Below are 25,343 nucleotides of genomic sequence, written 5' to 3'. Positions count from 1 at the left end.
GATAGATTATGCAATATGTTTGTGCCTGCTGGTTGCATTATTTTCTGGAAACACGACTGTGATGCTGCTGCAGTGCCCCTGTTAACAGTCAGCTGGTACTCGTTTTGCCGAACTCGGAAGGATGACTGGTTGAGTGAAACCACCTGGTGTTATTTCAACGGCGGACAGGGGTTCGAACTCAAGACCCGATATGATCTTGAGCTAGCCACCTTAACGGTTAAACCAACACCAAGTTTATCTTTCCTCCCAATGAAATTAAGTCATTAGGTTAACATCGGACAAGTTAATTAAAGGTAGTCAGCATGGGTTTACCAAAGGTAGTTCCTGTTTAACAAATCTTTTAAAGTTCTAGGAGGCAGTGTCTGGTTGGGTGGATGAGGGAAAGGCAGTGGACATAGTATATCTAGACTTTAAGAAGGCATTTGATAAGATACCACATCGGAGGTTGTTAGCCAAAGTGAGGGCTTGTGGAGTGGCTGGTCAGGTAGATAATTGGATTGAAAACTGGCTTAGTGATGGGAAGCAAAGAGTGGCTGTGAGTGGGAGGATGTCTTGCTGGGAAGATGTAAGTAGCGGGGCACCTCAGGGATCAGTACTCGGACCATTACTATTCATTATTTACATCAACGATTTGAATAATGGGGTAAAGAGTAACCTTTCCAAATTTACAGATGACACAAAGCTTGGAGGTGAGGTGGATGGCAGAGGGGGTGGTGATCAGATTCAGGAAAGTATTGATACTTGTGTAGATTGGGCAAAATACTAGCAGATGTAATTTAACCTGATCAAGTATAAGGTGTTGGGGATGGGGAAGAACAATGAAAACAGAGATTACAGGATGCAAGGAGTAATTTTGGAGCGTGTCACACAGGAGAAGGATCTGGGGGTGGTAATCGATATGGGAGGTAAGCAGGCAGCACAGTGCCAGGCAACTCGAGGTAAAACAAATGGGGTTTTAGGCTGTATAAGGAGGGGATCATTTATAAATCAAAAGAGGTGGTGTTAACAGTGTACAGGAATTTAGTGAGGGTCACATCTAGAATATTGTGTGCACTTCTGGTCACCACAACTCAGGAAGGTCATAGATGCCAAAGAGAGGGTTCAGCGCAGGGCTATTAGATCGATTCCGGGCCGAGCAAGACTCAGCTATGACGAGCAGATGAAGGAGACAAGGCTTTATACACCAGAAAGGAGGTGGTTACGAGGAGATACGATAGAGATGTTTAAGATAATGAAAGGTGTAGATAAAATAAGTGCAGATGAATTATTCAACAGCGTAGACAGTCATAGGACCAGGGGCCAGAACCAGGGGCCATAGCTTGAGAGTAAAGAAGAGAGTTAAGATGGTAAGCAAGGTTGGGGACTTTTACTCAGAGAGTAGTTAATGCATGGAACGGTCTCCCTGGAAAGGTAGTGGCAGCAGAAAAAGTGGATAAGTTTAAATTAGAATTACATAGGTACCTGGAAGTTATGGAGGTAGAGGGGTGTCGGGTTGTTGACAGGGATTTTAGGTAGTTTTAGCATTGATGGGTGGTTGTGTACGGAATGTTGTTGGTGGGGGTCTTGTCAAGTAAAGGGAGGTTATGTGCTTGATGTGTGTTTTTAACCAAGCCCATGCCCCCTTCCCTGAGAAGAAAAAAAAAAAAAACTAAAACAAAACAAAACAACAAACAAAACAAACAAACAAAAAACCCAGACAAACATTTTTGTATTTCATTAATTAAAAACCTTTTTTTTTGCATTTTCTTCCTTGGATCTTCCAACAAGGAATAACAAGGAAATCCAACACAGATGGAGGCCATTCAGCCCACCACGACTGTGCGAACACTACACCAACCCATCTTCACAAGATCCAAGAAAGAAATGTAATAAAAAAAATAATGAATTAAATTTTCAGATTAAATGAAATCAATTAATCTTGTGTGGATAAACGAGTACGGTGTTCGTACGGGAATGATGGGCTGAATGGCCTCCATCTGTGTTGGATTTTCTTGTAAAATCTCCTCGTAAAAAGAAGCATTCGAACAAGAAGGACCCGCCTTGCATCAGTCATCAGTAATCACGTGTTTCAGTTCACGCACGTGCTGAGTTCACTTCCAGTTGGGCCGTCGGTGCGCATGCGTATCTCTCATTGGCTGTTGGTGCGCATCTCTCATTGGCTGTTGGTGCGCATCTCTCATTGGCTGTTGGTGCGCATCTCTCATTGGCTGTTGGTGCGCGGGTGCGTCGCCAAATAGATCGGTCGGTGCGCATCTCTCATTGGCTGTTGGTGCGCGGGTGCCTCGCCAAAAAAGATCCTTCGGTGCGCATCTCTCATTGGCTGTTGGTGCGCGTGCGTAGATTATTCGGCTGTTAGTGCGCGTGCGTAGATTATTCGGCTGTTAGTGCGCGTGCGCGATTCTCTCGACGTGATTCCTTCGAGTTCTTGCAATGGCTTCCACTGGTAAGGGCGTCCTTTCCTTCTCTTTTGTTGTACGACACGCATTTGTTTTTGTCACTAATCTGACGCGATATTTGTCATTTTGTTGCTAATCAAAGCAATCGACTTTAAATTTCCTCTTATTTATGAAGTAAATTTAAAAAAAAAAAGGATGATTGTTAAAGGTTGTTAACCACCTTTGGCTTTATTATTATTATTATTATTGTTATTTGGTAAGGTCGTTTTGCTTATTCTACTCTTACCGAGACTGTTTTGTTGGAAAAATAAATGTTTTGCGAGTAGAAACGAGAAATATATAAATATTGTTTTAAAATGGAGCTTTGTACCTCGATATAAGGACGCTGTGGTGTCTTGTTTGCGTGTAAGCGATGTGTTCTCTTCGTGTGACGCTCCTTTGTGTAATGTGTGTGGATTTGGATGATATTGGTTGCTTGGCTTGTTGTTGAGAGTTTTGAAGAAGTCGAATTGGCGGTATTATTTATTTTATTTTGTCACGCAAAATGGCGGCTCCGCCATCTTCTGGTTCTCGTGCGGAGTTCTTCAGCAGCATGGTTGTGGAATATTATTCTTTATATTTAAAAAAAAAATTTTTTCGTTGTCTTTCTGGAGGCTTAAGATTGTCCGATTATGGTAATGGGGGAAGAACGAAGCGTTTTATTCTTCATAAGGCAAACGAGTAATTAGGGTTTTAGGTTTTATTCGGAGGGGCGTCATTTTTAAATCAAAAGAGGTTTTAACATTGTACTGGAATTTAGTGAGGGTCACATCTAGTAGAATGTTGTGTGCAGTTCTGGTCACCACAATTCAGGAAGGACAAAGATGTCATAGAGAGGGTTCAGCGCAGGGCGACGAGATTGGTTTCGGGCCTAGCTAAACCCAACTATGTGGAGATGGGGCTTTGTACACGAGAAAGGAGGTGGTTACGAGGCGATATGATCGAGATGTTTAAGATAATGAAAGGTAGAGATAAAATAAGTGCAGATGAATTATTCAACAGAGTAGATCAGTAGATAGTGAAAGGACCAGGAGCCATAGGAGGAGAGTTAAGGAAGCAAGGCAGGGGACTTTCACTCAGAGGAGTTACTGCATGGAATGGTCTCTCTGGAAAGGTAGTGGCAGCAGAAAAGGTGGATGAGTTGGAATTGGATAGGTACCTGGAAGTTGTGGAGATGGAGGGGTATGGGGATGTTGATGTGACTTTTAGGTAGTTTGAGCATTGATGGGTGATTGTGTGCACGTGGACGGGGTGCTGTTGGTGGGGGTCTTGTCAAGGGTTTTTTATTTTATTTTATTTTTAATCGAGCCCATGCCCCTTCTATGAAAAGAAGTGGGGGGGGGGGAGAAGAACATTAAAAAAATTTTTTTTTTTACATTTTCTTATTGGTGTGGTGTTGATGGGCTGAATGGCCTTCACCTGTATCTAGTTTCCTTTTGCTTTGAGTTTTGAGGTATTGAAGGTGCGTGCCCCCCCTCCTCGCGCCCCTCCTCGCCCCCCCTCCATCATTGTATTCTCACATCCTCAATAATCCTAACTCTTCACAATCCCCAAGTAGCTCGACACCCATCCACATGCCCCACACTTTTTGTGAAAATGCCATAAGAGGACTCGCAATAAGATCCCAAGAGGTGGTGTGGGTTCCTAGCAAATGCCATTGGACTAACAAAGGGAGGGATGAGAGCCTTAATGGTGATCTTGAAACTGTGGAAGATGTATAGGAATTTAGTCGTTGAAGTCATGTAAGAGTTCAGTTGAATATCCACTGAGGTTTTTGTGTGAATGCGATGTTTTGGTTGTTTTTTGTTTTGAGCTGGATTAACATTTCAAGGCCATTACTGATGGATGATCTCATTTTAATGTTGGATCGCAAAGCCGAATGAAATTCGTTTCAATGCTGCACTTGAAATTCTCCTGATAATTGTTGCTGATTTGATTGTTGTTTATTAATACATGTTTATATATTTTTTAATCCTCCAGATTACAGCAGTTACAGCCAACCTCCCTCTCAGCAGTCTCAGACGCAAGCGTAAGCAGTTGACATCTTGATATATGTGTATATATGTGTATATATATATATATATATATATATATATAAATATTCACACGACACATGACATTGCTTCCCTCCCCCTCCCCCTCCTTTTACCGATTTACACTGACCACAAGCTGATTCCAGAACTCTGTCCATTCATATGATTAAAATGTAAATATTCTATCCAATAATTTTGTACATGTATTATATTCTTCAGGTATGGGACCTACGGATCACAAGCTTATTCTCAGGCTGCTCAGGTGAGTGAGTTTTTAGGATTGCTCTGCATTATTGTCTTTTAAATATGAAAATTTTTGAAAAGTGCACAAGTTTTTATAGTGATATATTCCACAAAAATAAGGCTAAGAGAAAAGCTTTTGGTATGTTTATGACCCAAAATGTTGATTCTCAGAACATGTGTACTGTAATTTTCCAGTTGTAAAACCATCACGTTTCAGCTGCACTCCATCACTTTTGATATTCAAAAAAAACTCCTGGAAAAGACTTCCTCTTGATTGGATACTTTGTTTACTTGTCGCATTTAAGTGAAGAGAAAATGCTGATAGACTATCTAGTGTCGATGACATGTTTGGATAGCAATGATTCCATTGTGGCATAGTGATAGAGAAATGGAACAAATTGACACCAGACGAAATATACTCATTTATTAACTGCAATGGATGATTTTCACCACAAATTTCTGAATAAGCCATCGTTTATAATTGGAAAATTGCGGTATTACAGGATTAGTTTTTTTTTAAATTTGAGAGCTGTGATATTTGCACATACTTCCGCCACGTATTTCCTGATCCACAAGAACACATCAGGGCCAAAAACCATATAGTGTTGTGTAGCATGATATTTCAAAAATGTATTGGGCTCATCTCTCTCAATGGTGAAGAATCACTTTAAAAATTAAATCTCTTATCCGGATTCGGATCTTCACCCAAATTGAATCAATTTGGCCTTGCCATGCACTTAACCTGTCCAAGTTTCGTCCGAATCCATCCACAACTTTTTGAGATATCGTGTTTTTATATCGGTTCAGCCCTATCTCTCAAAGGTGAACAATCACCTTAAAAATTTTTATCAGGCCCAGAACCGGATTTGGATCTTCAAAATTGAATTGGTTTGGCCTTGTCACACACCCAACTTGTCCACCAAATTTAATCTGGATCCATCCACAACTTTTTGAGGTATCCTGCACAGACACAGAGAAACAAACTAATAGACAGAGGGGTGAAAACATAACCTCCTTCACCTTCGATGGCGGAGGTAAAAATACAGATATTTACAAAGGACAATAATCAGAATATAATCATACGTGAGGTAAATTATTCCTAAAGTCTAAATCGAGGCACCTCAACATAGACAAGGGGGAACAAAATAAATGAAAACCCTTCCTTTATTCTGGTACTTAGCTTGGCCCAGAGATGGTCTTTGTGGAACTTGGAATTGAGGCACTTTTATGCTTATATTTGCACATGCAGACACAAAATTGTGCCAAGCTGCTCTCTCGCAGCAGGAATGTTCATCGGGCAATTCGTGAGCGGTATTCAACACAAGGCTCGGACTCCTTGCAGCTGCTTTGTGCGTTGATCATCCTCATTGACACGCTATTTGACGTATGAGGCTCATTGTCCGTTCCTCACGACCCAAGCAAGGGCCAGTGTCTTGCCTCAACACGAATACAAGAATCATGCAGTCTACATGCGTTGAAGGAAAGCCAGCCGTAAAGCCCTGTTCTTGCAGGCCATTTCCAAGCTACGTTCTCACTCAACTGTTCCTCTTCACATTGACCTTGGTGTGCGCTCTCCCAATCCCTTGTCTCTGATTGACCTATTCAATCTGCTTGCTCCCACGCCCTCTTCATGCGCCTTACGTCACACCCATCAATCCTCCACCTCCGGGGTGTGGCCTACTCGCACAAAAGCGGGAAGGCGGGGCTTCTGCCTGCGTGTAGTTTATGGACGTGTTCCCCACCTTTATTGCCAATCTTGGAATTCAAAACATAGAAAAAATTCACAGAGGGTGATTACGTACTGGGGCAATTGGTCTTAAACCCTACCTAATTAACACGGCACCATCGCCCGTGTGGTGACACGTAACACTTGGCTCAGTGTTTCCCTACTTGATTACATCGAGATGTCCACGGACCAAACAACTCTATTCAATCCTAACTTTCCTCTTAAATTTCTCCATCTACCTCCCACAACTGTAACAATAGTTTTTGCTTGAAAAAATGACAGGTAAAACCAGATTTCAGGATCCCAGATTTGTGGCTGGTTGCCTGTATAAGTGTTGATTAACATAATGTTTGCAGTCAGTCTATTGTGCTGTGATGTGTATGAGCAAGCAAGCAAGCCAAGTTGATAGTATTCAATAAATGTTCGTTTACGTTCAGCAATTTTGCAGTCTATGATCGAGGAGCTACTGTACTTTATTTCGATTGAATCTTGTATGTTGACTACATACTGTAGAATATGAACATGCAGTTTGAGTAGCACTCTGGCTTTGAAATTGTTTGCACATATGGAGGAGTAAATTTAATTATATTACTAAGCTTAAAAAAAAAAGAAGGCTTGCAGTCCAACAACATTGAAAAACATTCCACACAGGAAACTTGCTGTTTTTTCGGGAGGTCCTGAAGGACACAAATGCAAATGGATAAATAATTTAACATACTAAAGATGGTGCATCAATGGCTATATAGTTCTGAATTTATTTTACGCTCTTTCTCTCTCTTCTCTCTCTCTCTTCTTCTCTCTTCTCTCTTCTCTCTCTCTCTCTCTCTCTCTCTCTCTCTTCTTCTCTCTTCTTCTCTCTTCTTCTCTCTTCTTTCTCTCTTCTTTCTCTCTTCTTCTTCTCTCTCCTTTCTTCTTCTTCTCTCTTCTTCTTCTTCTCTCCTCTTCTCTCTCGTTGTGGATTCTCACCGCTTTTAACTAATTGCGGCCGCGCGCCCACCGACCATGGCAATCCTAGTCGCAGCTTTCGGGTCAACGCCGAAATCCAACTACGGGTGTTTTTTAACCACACCGTAAATCGGTCAACTCTTCTGTTCACGCGCGACAGGGTTGATCGCCGAATTGTCGATTTACCTAATTATTGGCGCAGACAAAAATGCCGGGGATTTACACCTTGACGGGACCCGTACGGACACGAGCCGCTTTAAGCAGTTCGAGTCGTTTGCGATTGCCGAGCGGTTTATTATCGCCAAACCCGTCTGACTATTATCTTATCGACTATTATTCCGAACGCAATTACGGCAGCTCAATGGAGGAAGGGACGCAACGAGCAGGTGAATATTCAAACCATGACACTTATTTCACACGCATGCAGTCAATGAAGCATTGGGGGTAAGGAACAAGACACGCACGAGCAAAAAGACCTACAGCCGTTGTCTATTTACTACGTACTGTACAGGCACTTAGTAGTTATACTTAGCGGACAAGGCGCCACAGACTTCCATGCAAAAACCCAGAAAGAAAAGAACAGGGAGAACAGGGCCCGTAGGCCTTTAATGTTCCGCGGAGCTGTAGAGACCGAAGGAGCTCTGCGAGACCGTACTGGTTACCTGCCACCCTCGTGGTGACTCGCTGGGCGACCCTCTATGTCTCGTCAACATGGCGGCAGCTCGGTTGGTCCAGGCCCAGTCGTGCGGCCTGGTCGATCGGGCCGAGCAGACGACGCCTCAGAGGAGTGAATGGGCCTTGCTCTTTTAGAGTTGATGCTCTTTAGAACCCGCTCATTCCTCAGTGTCGTTCGGACCGTTATGCCGCTGGCTGGCGACTTCTCTCCGTCTGCCACCACCGACCCACAATTCCGCACTGCAGGCTTGGCTGGACTCCAGGCCCCGACTTCCACTCCGAACCCAAACTGGACCACGAACCCAGACTCCAGACGAACTGAACTCCCGGGGCCTCGTCCTGCCTTTTATTGGGTTGGGGGGGGGGGTGTTTGGTCTTTCACCTCTGACCCTTCACCCCCCCCCGCTGGCTCTGCCCCTTTTGTCAATTCTGATCCGATCTTGCCGTTCAACGCAGACGTGGTAGAAATCACCAGCTTTCGCCCCAACGTCTGTCGGTCCCCGTGTCTGTCGGCGGAGATGCCGCTCTTCTCCGGAATGCCGTTGCTGGCAAAGATGGCGGCGTTTGTGGAGATGAAGGTGAGATGTTCGTTGTGGCGAAGGTGGTGAGAAGATGTTTAAAATAACGATAGGAAAGAATAACCCTACCTCAAAGATGCACAGCCCGGCTCACGAATAAGTCCCGTTAGACATCGGTGGGGAAATCTATCTGGACACACTTATCTACATAACTGATCTTCGGGGAACCTCAATGGTGTTCTGTGATTTTTCCACAACCGTGTGTGTGTGTGTGTGTGTGTGTGTGTGTGTGTGTGTGTGTGTGTGTGTGTGTGTGTGTGTGTGTGTGTGTGTGTGTGTGTGTGTGTGTGTGTGTGTGTGTGTGTGTGTGTGTGTGTGTGTGTGTGTGTGTGTGTGTGTGTGTGTGTGTGTGTGTGTGTGTGTGTGTGTGTGTGTGTGTGTGTGTGTGTGTGTGTGTGTGTGTGTGTGTGTGTGTGTGTGTGTGTGTGTATATTAGGGTGGTCCAAAAAAATATAAAAAAATTCAGATGTCTCCACAAGCCTTAAATTGTTCCACTATGATTCAATAACGCACATAAAAAAAATAAGTTGATCGGAGGTGATTTAGAGGTCGCTCCATATGACGACTTTTAGTTTCATCAGCTGGTTAAGTTTGGGCATGGTCAGGTACGATTGCGGGTCCTTCTGGATGTCCGAGGTGGAAATGGAGTGCATTTTCGAACTCTATGGGGTCGATTTACTCTAAGAAATGACTGCACTGACATTGAATTCACTCCCATTTCGAAAATATGACCGAAAACAAGATTTATCATTACTGGAGTTGAGTAACTAATCCTACTCATTTCGATATTTTCTAATCTATGATTAATTTGTTGTCCGTCTAAACATTTCTTAGAGTAAATCGACCCCATAGAGTTCGAAAATGCACTCCATTTCCACCTCGGACATCCAGAAGTACCCGCAATCGTACCTGACCAATCCCTAATTTTTTCAAGTCATGAGACTAAAAGTCGTCATATGGAGCGACCTCTAAATCACCTCCGACCAAGCTAAAAAAATTTATGCGCGTTATTGGATCATATTAGAATAATTTTAAGCTTGTGGAGCAACATTCTATTTTTTTTCGACTTTTTTGGACCACCCCATATATGTATATGTATATGTATACATATATATATATTGTTACGGATTCGCGCCCGCCGGCGTGCTGACGGCCACGTAACTCGAATCGCGGCACGTCGCCCACCGGACGGACAATCCAGTCGTGACCCTCTCGGACTAACGCCGGGAACCAGTCACGGGTGGACCTTTCGGTCTCACCGCGATCGAGCCAATCAGCCCCCGCGTGGGATAGGGTTGCTCGCCAAATTCGACCTACCTAAGTACCCACACGGAGGGTAGACCGGGCGGTCGCACCTCGCCGCAGGTCGACTTCGGACACGGGCCACTTAAGCGACCCGTTCCGTACTATCGGGATAACCGAGCGGTGTTATCGTCGGCCTCGACGGTTCGATTAATTATCGGGCGTATTCAGCCCACTACCAACCCTTTACGTGAAGCAAGATGAGGATTCAATGAAAGAAATGACGAAGCGAAGCGGGGAAAACAGTTCAACATAAAGCACATTTATTCGCGATGAACGGAAAGCACACATACACAATTCCACCAAAAGCACATAGAAAAGAAGAAGACAAAAAGCAAATGCGACAATGCAGATATAATACCGACTACGCGAGCACACGGCAACACTTATACAATTTTACTTCACAGACGGCGCCGACAACACACATTCCCAAAGCAAAAGAAAAGAGAACCACCCTCCAGGATGAGGGGGTAGGCGGGCCTGGGGCCGAGACCGTGTCGGGCCTACCCGTCTGGTGATGAGACGCGGAGCGGCGGTGGTGCCTCAACTCCGCGGGCCTCGCGGACAGTGTCTGGTAGGGGGTGGGAAGGGGGCCCCCTTGGTCGCACTATCTCGGCGCGGGGGGAAACAGGAGGGGGTTGCTGATGCTCGGGGAAAGGAGGATTTTTACTGTCTCGGGTCCCGCGACGAGCGTCTCCACCTCGACCAGGTCGCGCCGTCGGCCTCCCTGGTGTGCAGCTCCCGGCACCGACGCGAGCACCCCCTCGTCTGCCTTCGCCGCCGCCGCCTCTCCACAGCTCCGTCCTCTTCGCTCCGACTCCAACTCCGAACTCTTCCTCCTGCGAACTTCCCAACTGCACTCAACTCCAACGCACACGACGACGACAACGCACACGACGACACTTTTCTGACGAACGCAGCCGCTTATATAAGCCCCGTGGCTTCGCCTTTGACCCCCTGCCTTCGACCTTTCACCTCGCTCCCCATTGGCCCGAGAAAAAGTGGGCGTGAATGCATTTTGATCCATGAATTTGCATATAGCGACCGCCCTCCAACGCCCTGGAGGCGGGGCCAAATCTCCCCTCGCTCACCGATTGGACGGAACAAAAGTGGGCGTGAGTCGTTTTTGATCCGTTTTTCTGCGGAAAGTCCGTGGTTTTGTACACGCTGTTCGGCGCGCGCCCTGCACGAGTCCAATACTGGTACCCACAAGCGGCGCAAGAATGGTGGCGATGCGACGGTTGCGAGGTGTGACGGCAAAGGTCGCGGCTGTTGTGGTGAAGCGGCGCTGTGGTGGGTGGTTGATGTTGAGACGTGGTTGGTGGAGGTAACAATAGCGGTTGGTCCAAAATAAAGATAACAAAAGAAAAACGGCTATCCTGAAGAGTCGCAGCACACATGAATGACATTTATTCCCTCTAGACAACGGGTTTGGGCCTAACTACACATATACTTACCGAGATACCTCACCTAAGGGACCTGAATGGTGGTTTGCGAATTTGGTCAACCACAACACTACCCCCTCCCCTTTTTACAGACTCGTCCCGAGTCGTCAAATTTTCGTGTGCCATCATGTGTAGTTTTCCCCTAGTACATCTTACCGACGGATCCCTGAGTGCGACATTCATGGTATTCGTGTCCCCAAAATAAATAACGTGAGGGCTGCGTAACTACCTAAACAAACTCACTCACACGGACGACTTAAATAAAATTGCCGGCGTAGGACAGACATGCCGGGGGCGCACTCATATTTACAGTACATCTTAACCTGAACTTACAAATTTTACACTAAACCATGGCCCAGGATCAATGAACTCTGCAAAAGAAAAGCAGTTAGCAGGGAGCCAGGCTGCTCGCATGCAGTCTCTGGCTCAAAACAATGCCGGTGACAGGGAACGTGGCTGGCTGCTCACACGCAGTCCAAGGCCTTCCTTTTTGAACTGGACGCAGTGAACCACAATGGTGCACGGGCTGCACAAACGTAGTCTCCGTGCCAGCTCAAGTGGCACACGCAATGAACACAACGAATGGATGGATGGACACAAACACGGTGCACGGGCCGCCACTGTAGGCCCGTGTTGTAGCTGCTAACGGGGCAGTTCTTGCAGCTTGCAAACTGTTGCCTTGATCCTGGCGCACATGGCAATGAACAGGGGGGGGGGGGGCAAAGCAAAAATTGAACGGGGCTGGTGAACAGGGGCAGTGGGCATGGCATGGCAAAGGTAGCAGGCAAACACAGCCCGCCGAAGAAGGCCGCTGCAGGCAAACACAGCCGGCAGATGAACTGGCCGGCACAGGCCTTGAAGAAAAACAGCCAGCAGACGATCCGGCCGGCACAGGCCTTGCAGCACAGCAGCTGCAGACGATCCAGCCGGCACAGGCCTTGCAGCACAGCAGCTGCAGATGAAGTGGGCCGGCCTTTGCCATTCAGTGGAGGTTGGTGGAGGGAGTGCGGTGGTGCTGGCCGCTCGGACCTACCTACCTGTCTCCCTCCCAACCTATCGCCTTTGCCTGTCACTGTACATACCCACTCCCTTAATTTGTCAAACCCCAATTTAGCCCCAACTTATTATTTTTTTTTTTTTGTTTACTTCCCCACTATAAATCGTCCCCTAACCCCCTTTATCGTCCTTGTTCGGCTAACCTATTCTGTCACCTAGCCTACTCCCAACCCCTACGTTCCCTTACCGGAGGGGAATAAGGGAGAGCTAACGTCCTGTGTCGAGGCCCAACGAAGCCTCAGAATGGCCTCCCCAGAGTTCAGCGATCTATAACCAAAGTGGGTCCAGCGGCCCACAACGACAGCGAGGGGATGGATGGTGCGGAGGGGTACATCTCCTAATCTACCCTAACCATTTAACTGTTAAACTACCCCGGGGCTTTCAACAAGCGCCTCTCGCTTAAACTATTGGTTCTAACAACCCAGATTCCCGTCGCCTGTGTTGGTGTCCTCACAATTTCGGGCCTCGCCCCCCAATTTTCTCTCCGTGCCCTCACACGGTCTCATGGCTGGGACACGTGGCTCCCTTTGGCAGGCACGACCCTCTGCCGAATCTCCCGCTATGGCACCCCCTGGGCACTACACTGCCTCCGAGCCTACCAGCTCCCTAACACCGGGGAGTGCCCCCCATGGCACCTCCCCTGAAACGCACATGTGGCAGGCTGGCTTCCCGGGCCCCTTTCCGAGGGTCACCTGTGCCCACAACACTGCCCACGCGGCTAATGGCGCCCCAGGCCCCCGCACCAAGCAGGCACACCCGTGCCCACTACTCTATCCCGGCCCCCCATGGGCCCATGGCCTACCGTGGCCGACTAGCCTGGTGCCCGGGGTACCCACTCAGCGATACTCACCTTTCGCAGCCACGCTCCCAAGCCCGTCAACAGGGCTCCTGCACCCCTCCAAACGGGTTTCAAGCCTACACACCCACCAACAACAAAACGACCTCTATTTTTCAATTTGACTAACCCCCTAACTCACTTTATACTGACCGCGGGAGTCACTCCTCCCCCCAATCACTCATCACTCATCGCACCATGCATTCCCCATTCGCTCCACTCACACAGACCCGCTGGCCTCACTCACTCAAAAAGTACTCACCTCACAACTCGCCAACACACACACCGCTGAACTCTGCCATCCTCCGAACTACCTCCCCTAACTAACTCGTGCTCCCACGTCGTCCCTTAAACTATAGCACGTTCCATTTAACACTACGTAGCTAAACTACGTCCCCTCTACACATTCACAAGTCTGTCACTGTCTCCAAATGTCCCAAAAATTAATTTCCCAACCTAAATCTCGCTACAATCCCTCTACCTAATCCATTCCACGGACTCCATGAGGACTTACCCCTGCCCCATGAAGTCGGTCTAACTAAGCTAACCCTTCCCCCTAACTAGTTTCCATCCTGTGCCCAGGGTAAGGGGGTCTTCCACCCCTTGCCCAGGAATCCTGTGCACCCGAAAGTGAGGCTTGCTTCTTTTTTTTTTTTTTCATGCGCAGCACCAGCGCGGCAACTCGCGCACTTTGCACCTGCCCGTGACGTCATGCAGCTGCACGTGTTCCTCGTCCCTCCTTGGACGGTACCATCCGGCAGGGATACCCCTCCTGCCGGATTCCAACCCCACGTGCAGCCATGGCGTCACCGTGCGCATAAAAAAAACACAAGCCCCACGTCTCGAGGGGTTCCCCACGCGAACACGTGTGCTTTGCCCGTTGGAGCTTAACACACACGATCGCGTGGAGAACCCGTCCGGTCCAAATCCGAAATCCTGCCTAAACTTTGTCCGTCCGCGGGATGGGGAAATCCACCGCTGGCGTTTCCGGACCGGGACTTCACTCTCGCAAGCGAGCACGTGGCGGTCTCGTGCGTTGCACAGCACGAACCTCGTGCTCACTGCTGGGTGAACCCGGCACGGTCCCCGAAACAACTACAGCCGCTACTCGGCTTTCATTTCTCCCATGTCGCCGTCGTCGCCATTCGACCCACGCACACCTGCATGTTACGACGCACACACTCCACTCCATCACATTCACACCGGGAGACGCGGCTGCGTGCTCCCGCATGCCAACCGACATCTCCCTCACATACCGCTCTCACACACACGGTCTCCCTTGCATTCGGCCGTTCACTCACGCGTGCCTCACTACTCACACAAACCATACTACTTACACACGCGGGGGCACTCACCCGCGGTGCCTCATCCACACTCCGTGCCTCACTCACACACGCGGGGGCACTCACCCGCGGTGCCTCATCCACACTGGCCGTTTCATCCACACACACGGCCTCTTCCACACACGGTGCCTCATCCACACACGGCGTGCTGGGAAGCACGTACTCCGGCACCATCGCCACCACACCACTCGCACACGGGGTCGCTTCCACACACGGGGACACACTCACACCTTGCACCACACACACAGGGACAACTACACTGGGGATTCGTGTCCCCACAAGGGTCTCCGGGGCCTCTATACCCCCCAAGCTCTCCGTGCACCTGTCCACAGCACCCGTCCCCTCAACCTCGCAAAGCACGACCGAACTCACCTGGTCGTGACTCGCCTCAAGGGGGCATACTCCCTCCCCTCGTTCCTGGAGGAGGCCATCCCGCTGCTCGCACCGGGTCCCTGCACGGTCCGCCAGCTCACCCCCATTATCCTCCACTACCTCCGTGTGTGTGTGTGCGTCACTTACCCCGTCTTCATCGTGTAGTCTCTCCTCTATTTTTTCTGTCTCCCGTGTCTCTATACATTTATAAGTTTCTGTCGTCTCCTCTTGTCTATTGGTCTCTGCTTCTTTCTGGCGTCTTTCCCTTATCTTTATGTAGGTCAACCTTGCTTTCTCTTTAAGTCGCTCCCGTCCTTCCATGTTTTTCACTCCTTGCTCTTTCACGATCTCCGCGTCCCTCATCCTTGCTTTCCGTCTTAATTGTTCTCTTCTCTCCCTCGCAATTCCTTTCACCTCGTCTCTTGTCTCCCGTGTCTCTATACATTTTCTCTCCTTGTTCCTTATTTCTGTCTCTTCCTGGTTCCTTTTTCCTTCCCATCTGAGTCGTTCTTTCTCTCTGAGCCCCATTAGCTGTTCGTTCTCCCTCCGTAGCTCCTCAATCTCCGTTGACTCCAGTCTCGCTCTCCGTTTTAGTTGTTCAATTTCACACTCGTATAGTTGTTTTCTCTCCCACTGTTCCTCCTGCTCTTTGTTTTCCAATCTCATTGTTTCTTTCAATTGGCTCATTTCCTTCCTGTGTTTCATTCGCTGTTCTCTCACTACTCTTCCTCGTTTCCTCTCCTGTCCTTCCTTCTCCAGTTTCATGGTTTTCTTCATTTGGTTAATCTCCTTTTTGTGTTTCATTTGCTGCTGTCTAATTACTCTTCCTCGTTTCCTCTCCTGTCTTTCCTTATCCAGTTTCATGGTTTTCTTCATTTGGTTAATCTCCTTTTTGTGTTTCATTTGCTGCTGTCTAATTACTCTTCCTCGTTTCCTCTCCTGTCTTTCCTTATCCAGTTTCATGGTTTTCTTCATTTGGTTCATCTCCATTTTGTGTTTCATTCGCTGTTCTTTGTCTATCTCCTCGTACTCCAGCCTCAGCTTTTCTTTCAATTGGTCAACCTCAGATTCATGTTCTTTTTGTTTTCTATTCCATTGTTCCTCTCGTTCTTCCCTCTCCAATCTCCTTGTGTCCTTCAATCTCCTGATTTCTCCTTCCTGCTTCATTCCTTGCTCCTTCAACTTCTCCTCGTATTCCAACCTATTTTTTTCCTTTTGTCGTTCAGTTTCAAATTCATACTTTCAGTTTTTTATTCCACTGTCTCTCTTGTTCCTCGTTCTGCAATCTCGTTATTTCTTTCAGTTGGCTGACTTCCTTCTCCTGTCTGATTTGTTCTTCCTTCATTACTCCTTTTTGCATCTCATTCTGCAATCTCGTGGTTTCCTTCAGTTGGCTGATTTCCTTCTGTCTCATTCCTTGTTCTTTCAGTACCCTTTCTTGTTCCTCATTCTGCAATCTCGTTATTTCTTTCAGTTGGCTGACTTCCTTCTCCTGTCTGATTCGTTCTTCCATCATTACTCTTTCTTGCATCTCATTCTGCAATCTCGTGGTTTCCTTCAGTTCGCTGATTTCCTTCTCCTGTCTCATTCCTTGTTCTTTCAGTACTCTTTCTTGTTCCTCATTCTTTAATCTGACCTTCGCTTCCAGCTGTTCACTCTGTACAGTGTGGTTTCTTAAAGTTTCATTTTCCGTTCTCTTCCTTTCCTCTTTTAACACTCTCAGTTCGTTTTGTAGTTCCCTCTCTTTGTTCTGGTGTTTCTGTAACTCAAACTCTTTTCCAATTCCTTTCTCATCTCTGCACACTCCGACTTTGCTTTGGCTTCTAATTGTTCAATCTGCTCAGTGTGGTTCCTTAACGTTTCATTCTCTGTTCTCTTCCTTTCCTCTTTTAACATCCTCAGTTCGTCTTGTAATCCTCTTTCTTTGTTTTCGTGTTTCAGTATCTCAGAAGTTTTTGTTTCCAATTCCTTTCTCAATTTGCGTGCTTCTTCACTCATTTCATCTCTCCTTTCCACCGCTTCCCTCCTCAATTCGTCCCTTTTTTTTACTGTATTCATTTAGTTTTTTCTGCCATTCCTTTCCCATTCTAATCTCCCCTTCCAGGATTTCTCTTTTGAACTGGCTTGCCCTTACCTCTCGCTTCAGTCGTTCCAATTCTCCATCTTGTTCGCGTTTTTCCTTTTCGAGCTTTGTTTTCCTTTCTCCTTCCTCCCTCAATTCTCCCTGCAGTTCTTCGAACTGTTCTGACTTTTCCAGCAATTCCTCCGACCTTTCCGCGAGCTGTCTCTCTCCTCTTTTTATCTTCCATTCTAGGCTTTCTCTTTCCTGATTGCCTGTTCTTATCTCTTCCTTCAATTGTTCCAACTCCCCATCGTGTTCACATTTTTTCTCTTCCAACAGTATTTCCCTTACTCTCTCCTCCAGTTCTTTGAACCGCCTTGCTTGCTCCAATAATTTTTCCATTAATTGTTTTACTTCCAAGTCGTGCTCCTTTTGTTTCTTTTCGAGCTCGGTTTTCCATTCTTCCTCCCATTGTTTCCTTTCCTGGGAGATACCAATCTGCTGTTCCTCTATTCTTTTGTTCAGTTTGCTCTTCGCATATTCCAACTGATGGGTATAAAACACTACCAAATTCTTTTTCCCACATAATTTGTCGACTCTATTGGCCAAGTCATGTTTTTGCCACCGAATTCGTTCCAGTAAATCGTCCAATCGCTGTGTCCCCCCGTACACGTAATTTTTTCTGAAGCGCATCTGCGTGCCGTTGTGACTCGTCCACTCCACGTTGCACCTCCTCGATATATTCTTCATAACGCTTCACCTTTTCCAAGACATCCCCCAATTGTGCCTGAAGCCTGCCAATGCTCGCATAGTCATCCTGCCACGCCTGCCATGGCACATGCCGTGACCACGTGCCTTGAACCGGTGACTGGGAGCTCACGCCTCGTGCTGTGCCATTAATATCAGCCCGCTCCGTGCTGCCATTGTGCGACTCCGTTTGCCGGCAAAGTTCGTGCTCAAGCCGCTCCCACTGACCACAGTTAGTGGTGGGGTTATAATTATAAAAAGAACCGACCTGGGCCATGGATCCTACATGACGACACATACCTAATACCCCCGGCTCCCGCTCGCCTTGAGACGCCATCTTGCTTCTCTTAAAGGGTTAATTTAGCTCGCTCGTAATTTGGAGGGAATCGGGGGTCGCTTCTCTCACCCCTGGACCGATTCCCGTGAATTTAGCTGGAGACAGGAGAGCCCGTTTTCCTGTTCTCCGATACCAGTGCCGCGAGGAGGGCGATGGATTTGTATCGCACGTCCTGACACCAGTGTCGCGAATTCGCGCCCGCCGGCGTGCTGACGGCCACGTAACTCGAATCGCGGCACGTCGCCCACCGGACGGACAATCCAGTCGTGACCCTCTCGGACTAACGCCGGGAACCAGTCACGGGTGGACCTTTCGGTCTCACCGCGATCGAGCCAATCAGCCCCCGCGTGGGATAGGGTTGCTCGCCAAATTCGACCTACCTAAGTACCCACACGGAGGGTAGACCGGGCGGTCGCACCTCGCCGCAGGTCGACTTCGGACACGGGCCACTTAAGCGACCCGTTCCGTACTATCGGGATAACCGAGCGGTGTTATCGTCGGCCTCGACGGTTCGATTAATTATCGGGCGTATTCAGCCCACTACCAACCCTTTACGTGAAGCAAGATGAGGATTCAATGAAAGAAATGACGAAGTGAAGCGGGGAAAACAGTTCAACATAAAGCACATTTATTCGCGATGAACGGAAAGCACACATATACAATTCCACCAAAAGCACATAGAAAAGAAGAAGACAAAAAGCAAATGCGACAATGCAGATATCATACCGACTACGCGAGCACACGGCAACACTTATACAATTTTACTTCACAGACGGTGCCGACAACACACATTCCCAAAGCAAAAGAAAAGAGAACCACCCTCCAGGATGAGGGGGTAGGCGGGCCTGGGGCCGAGACCGTGTCGGGCCTACCCGTCTGGTGATGAGACGCGGAGCGGCGGTGGTGCCTCAACTCCGCGGGCCTCGCGGACAGTGTCTGGTAGGGGGTGGGAAGGGGGCCCCCTTGGTCGCACTATCTCGGCGCGGGGGGAAACAGGAGGGGGTTGCTGATGCTCGGGGAAAGGAGGATTTTTACTCTGTCTCGGGTCCCGCGACGAGCGTCGTGCCGTCGGCCTCCCTGGTGTGCAGCTCCTGGCACCGACGCGAGCACCCCCTCGTCTGCCTTCGCCGCCGCCGCCTCTCCACAGCTCCGTCCTCTTCGCTCCGACTCCAACTCCGAACTCTTCCTCCTGCGAACTTCCCAACTGCACTCAACTCCAACGCACACGACGACGACAACGCACACGACGACACTTTTCTGACGAACGCAGCCGCTTATATAAGCCCCGTGGCTTCGCCTTTGACCCCCTGCCTTCGACCTTTCACCTCGCTCCCCATTGGCCCGAGAAAAAGTGGGCGTGAATGCATTTTGATCCATGAATTTGCATATAGCGACCGCCCTCCAACGCCCTGGAGGCGGGGCCAAATCGCCCCTCGCTCACCGATTGGACGGAACAAAAGTGGGCGTGAGTCGTTTTTGATCCGTTTTTCTGCGGAAAGTCCGTGGTTTTGTACACGCTGTTCGGCGCGCGCCCTGCACGAGTCCAATACTGGTACCCACAAGCGGCGCAAGAACGGTGGCGATGCGACGGTTGCGAGGTGTGACGGCAAAGGTCGCGGCTGTTGTGGTGAAGCGGCGCTGTGGTGGGTGGTTGATGTTGTGATGACTGTTGAGACGTGGTTGGTGGAGGTAACAATAGCGGTTGGTCCAAAATAAAGATAACAAAAGAAAAACGGCTATCCTGAAGTCGCAGCACGCATGAATGACATTTATTCCCTCTAGACAACGGGTTTGGGCCTAACTACACGTATACTTACCGAGATACCTCACCTTAGGGACCTGAATGGTGGTTTGCGAACTTGGTCAACCACAATATATATATATATATATATATATATATATATATATATATATATATATATATATATATATATATATTGTGACGTCCACGGGACTTGAACAGTCCCGCCAACGTAGAATGAGCCGAAACTATGGAGGGGGTTTATTTTTTTATAACCCAAGGATAGCGGTTTTAATCGCTCTCCAGCAAACGGGACAAGGAAGGTGGCACGAGTCGCTTTTCACTGAGTTAATAATGTTTATTTCTCAAACCAGAACGATAATAAGAGGAGGGATCCGGGGGCGATTCGATGGGAGGTGGTGTGGGTTCGGGCGTGGGGGGGAAACAAACAATTCCAATGGATAAACAAATCTCAAACCCTCTAAGGCGCCAGGTACACGCGCACACGCGCACACGCGCACACACGCAAAATGTAGCTCGTAGTCAGGCTTGCCCATGGTATCGACATAAAAGTCACTGGATTGGTTTCGGACGAGTTGGCGTTGCACCCATCAGGGGCAGGAGACACGGTGGTGCCGAGGTTCCGTCAGCCCTCCTGCGCAGAACCGCGATTTCCGGCCTGTGGGCTCCAACCAGCCACCGTGTTGCGGTTCCTGGTGGTGTCGACCTCGTGTTGGCCCAAGACCGCTCACAGCCGCCAGGGAGCCAATTCTAGCGCCAAGATGTGTGCAGGAGAGGGAGGCAGGTCCACCCGCCATTCGGTCCCGTACTCCGAGCCAGCAGAACCCGAGGGCCAACCGAGACGAGGCACAGCAAGGCCACGAGACGCGACAAATCGAGGAACTAACAAGCGCAACCAGAGAGAGCTCTGTGGTGCCACCTCGACAAGAGCTTTTCCTTTCTCACTCATTCTTGCTTCCTCTCCCAATCAGATTGCTTTTTTCTTTTCCTTGTCACTTGTCTTACTTGTCTTAACCCGTCTCCCTATCTAATTACGTGACAATTATCATTATCCCCCTTAAAGAAATGGACATTTACTAGACAATTTACCACCATTGAATTGCTACTTGTTACATCGAGATCCTCAGGCCCCCCTAACAAACTGACACCAACGTTGTCAGACGGAATGAAAACCCACCCGTCATTCTTGTTACAAAAACGGCTAAAATTGATGAAAAAGCAACACACTAATTATGGTTACAATAGCAGATATAATGGCAACCAACACATTTATTTTACACACAAGAACTGTAGTGACGGAAGCAAGAACGGACAATCCCGAAATAGAACGGTGGGGAATGGAAGCAAGATTGGTTATTTCCGTCGTGAAACGTCCAAGAGCGAAACAAAAGCGGTTCATTCCGGTTACTGTAGTGCGAAGAAGATGGCGGATGCAGTTGAGACATGTTACGGTATGTAAATTTTTAGTGCTTGTGCCTCGAACATAAATGTAATATAGATAATATATAGTGGGTAGTACCTGATGTAGTTTTAACAATTTATTAAACCGAATTTTGTTGTGATGTTTGGTTTGCCTGTATTTCGAGCCCCCGAGTGAAGGATTGCTAGTTGTGTATGCCCAGTTCAACATAGGGGATTGTGTATGGGATCTTTTTACAGTTTTTACTTCATATTGTTGCGAATTCGCGCCTGCCGGCGTGCGGACGGCCACGTAACTCGAATCGCGGCACATCGCCCACCGGACGGACAATTCTGTCGTGACTCTCCGGGAACTATCGCCCGGAGCCAGTCACAGGTGGGCCTTTCGACCTCACCACAATCATACCAATCGGCTACCCGCGTAGGATATGGTTGTTCGCCAAACTCGACCTACCTAAGTACCCACGCGGATGGTAAACCGGGCGATCGTGCCTCGCCGCAGGTCGACTCTGGACACGAGCCGCTTGGGCGGCCCGTTCCGTACTATCGGGATAACCGAGCGGTGTTATCGTCGACCTCGACGGTTCAGATAATTTACCCCGCGTTTTGCACCCACTACGAACCATTTACGTGAAGCAGGATGGAGATTCAATTCGAGAAAGAACGAAGCGAAACGGGAAAACAGTTCACACAATGCACATTTATTTCCCGGCACACGGAAAGCACTTGTATACAGCCATACAGTTAAAATGCACATAAAGCAACTAAAACAATAAAAGCAACAACACAGAGTTAATACCAACTACGCGCACACGCGGCAACACTTATACAGCTTTACTTCACAGACGGCGCCAACACACATTTACACAAAAGCAAAGGAAAGGAGGCAGACAGGACCATAGGCCAAATGTGCGTGGGTAGGACCGGGGGGGTCCTACCCGCGTCCTCGTGACGCGTTGGCGGGCGAGCCGCAAAGGTGGCCACATGGCTGTGCCCCGACTCCGTGCTCCTTGGCTGGTTTCGTTGGCACCACTTGCGGGGGGGGGGGTGGGAACGGGGCCCCCTTTTGCACTATCTCAGCGCGGGGGGAAAGGGAGATTGTTGATGCCCTGGGGAGGGGAGTGGCTGCCTGGCTTGGGTCCCTCGACGAGACGAGCGATCCCACACCGCAACCTTGTCGCCGACCGCCATCTTTCTTGCCTCGGACCCGAGCTCCCTTGCCTGCAGTTCCACCGCGCGCACTCTCCTCAACTTCACCAACGCAACGCGTCCCCAACAGCCACTTCTCGACGACCCTCTCCAGGCAACTCCAGAACTCAACTCTTCCTGCAACTCTTCTCAGTTCCGCAATCTCCTCACCCGACCGACTCGACCCTGGCACTCTTTTTAATTCGCCTTGCGCTCGCCTTCTTATAGGCAGGCAGGACCAGCCAATATGCAAATTTTAGGATCAGAACGCGATTGGAGGTGGGGTCACGCCCCCCACCCCGGTCAGCCATTGGTCGGGCAAAAATGGGCGTGTAGCGTTTTTGATCCGAATTTTCCCTCGGAAAGGCCGCTATTCATGCTTGGTATGTTCAGCACCAATCGCCGAACGGGTCCGAGACAGCCCGACGTTCAGTGTTCACAGGTGGTGCGGGAATGGCTGTAGAAGGAGAGAGGTGAAGGTGGTGGAGGGTTTTCGGTGGTGGTTTGATGGTTATGGTGCCGTTTGGGAATGGCGATGGTGGCGTGGTTGTTGTGTGATGGCGGTTGAGACTTGGTTGGTTCAAAATAAAGATGGAACAGAAAAAATGGCTAACTCAAAGCGTCGCAGCCCGGATGAATCACACACATTCCCTCTATACAACGGGTTTGGGCTAACTACACATGTACTTAGAGATATCTCGCCTACGGGCCCTTTATCGTGTAATGCGAATTTCCACAGCCGTAACAATATTAACTTTGTTATTTTATTGGAATTCGCAATTTATTCTTACTATCAAATTTTACCTCTTGCAAATATAAACGATCAATCGTCACTGATCGCTGCAGCACGGGGGCACGAATTACACGAAATATTAGCCACACTTTAAGTCGAGAGGGCGCATTTATCGCTGCTTGTATAATATCCCGTACCACAAATGGGTTTTCATTAACAGACATGATATATTCAAGGCAGACTACGTTAAAGTTTACTTACCATACATAACTTCAAGAACTTTTCAAGCCGCCATGTTTTCTACGTTATGGGAACCGGAATTAATCGCTTTCGCTTCGTTCTCCGCCGTTTTGTGACGGAAATAACCGATGTTGCTTCCATTCCCCACCGTTCTATTTCGGGATTGACCGTTCTTGTGTCCGTCACGACCATTCTTGCGTGTAGAATGAACGTGTTGGTTTTGGTTATATTTGTTATTGCAACCGAAATTACTGTGTTGGTTTCAATTTCGGCCACTTTTTCATCAATTTTTCGCTGTTTTTGTAACAAGAATGACGTTTTCATTCCGTCTGACGATTTTGGTGTCCGTTTGTTAGGGGGGGCCTGATCCTGGTACAACTCTAACAGCATGGCATACCTAATTAAACATCCTAATTTCCCTTTGAATGCATACCCCCCCCCCTCTCAGACGTAACTATGTATATGTATGTATATACATACATACATACATACATACATACATACATACATACACACGCACATCTCTTGAGTGCAGCCTGTGGCTGCTGGTTGCATCATTGGTTGGGATACTACCGATGCAGTGTCCCCCTTACCAGTACACTGGTGCTCATTTTGCTGACCTCGGAAGGATGACAGGCTGAGTCAACCTCCTGGTGTATTTTAATTCAGCGGCCAATGGGGCTTGAACTCAGGACCCAAGGATCCCAAGCCACCACCCTAATCACTAAGCTGGCTTTTAAACACTAATCACAACACCAGGCTTTTAAACACTCTGTGAAGTCTTTATTGCCCTGACATTTGACTGTCAATAGGAGGGTTGGGTTTTCAAATGTTATTAAAAAAAATTAAGTTCAATTGAAATTGTTTTCATTTTTCGCAATCGCTAACATTGATTAACACTCGGTTGTCATAAAGTTTGTAAAAATACATTTTATACCGTTTGCACGTCGTGCACACTGTGCGTGGGTAGCTGTTGCTGTTTGATTCCATTGGCTTCCACTCGGCCTCTTGCGTTTATAAAAAAAAAAAAAAAAAAATTTTTTTAAAGTTCAATTCAAATTTTTTTTTTTTTTTTTTTTTTTTTTTTTTTTTTTTTTTTGCAGTCGCTAAGGTTGATTCACACATGGTTGCATACATATTTTGTATCCTTGGTCTGTGTGGAATGCATTGCACCAAGGGGAGGCTTGCATTGGCTTCCATGTCTCCTCACGAGGCTATCTTAAGTTTTATTCAATTTCTGTTTTCACTTTTGGGACCTTCTGGTTTAGCTACAGTCTTAACATATAATTTTCATAAAATCCGAGCAGAAACGCTTTTCGTGAGGAAAATGTATTGAATTCAAATAACCGTTGGGTATTGAAAGGAACACCATGTGCTTTCCGTTCACTGCTTGACCTCGTACCGTGTGCCCCTGGGGAACTGCTTATCTGTCGCGTCTGTCTGATCTTGGCTTGTATGTTCGAAGGTTTGGTGACGTGCTTGACAGGTATCCAAGAGAATTCCTGTGAAAAACTGATGTTTTAAAATGCTGCTAAAACATTTCATCAGACTGGCAGGTCACGTGACGCCGTGCAGGCAACATGGCGCCTTATGTTAGCCTTATCTCGTGAGAGATTGAACTTTTCGGTGTTCCTGATGTCTTTTCTGTTGAATAACAACACTTTATGGAGAAAGCCAAGATATTCAAGAGTATTTAACGGCCGTGAGCGTTGGTTTGGAAATAAATCTCTGGAGAATGGAGGTCTTTGCTCTGAGTGGCATCATGCGTTTATATTGTCTGGTAATTGGCTGCCCAAGTATCAACATCATTTGGTAATTGGCTTTCATTCAATGTCGGGGTCATTCATGGTATTCAGCTCGTTTTATT

General features: G+C 47.8%; 1 protein-coding gene across 4 annotated transcripts in view; it reads left to right on the top strand.

Annotated features, from left to right (window-relative positions):
• The first annotated feature begins 2,255 nt into the window (after nt 1-2,255).
• The window catches only part of LOC147018216 (uncharacterized), a 75,877-nt gene continuing 52,789 nt past the window's right edge, over nt 2,256-25,343 (top strand). For 3 of the 4 annotated variants that reach the window (XM_085897689.1, XM_085897688.1, XM_085897687.1), the window contains exons 1-3: nt 2,257-2,443; nt 4,416-4,464; nt 4,688-4,730. In XM_085897689.1, the coding sequence (XP_085753815.1) occupies nt 2,431-2,443; nt 4,416-4,464; nt 4,688-4,730 (105 nt within the window). In that variant the 5' untranslated portion in view covers nt 2,257-2,430. Of the gene's footprint in view, nt 2,444-4,415; nt 4,465-4,687; nt 4,731-25,343 lie in introns of all 4 variants that reach the window. The other variant, XM_085897685.1, reaches the window with a different exon arrangement.

Source organism: Eptatretus burgeri, chromosome 10, assembly GCF_056783735.1.
Source record: "Eptatretus burgeri isolate ZD-2024b chromosome 10, Ebu_testis_v1, whole genome shotgun sequence".
NCBI lineage: Eukaryota > Metazoa > Chordata > Myxini > Myxiniformes > Myxinidae > Eptatretus > Eptatretus burgeri.
Note: the sequence above shows the minus strand (reverse complement) of the source record. Positions and strands in the feature narration are given on the sequence as shown.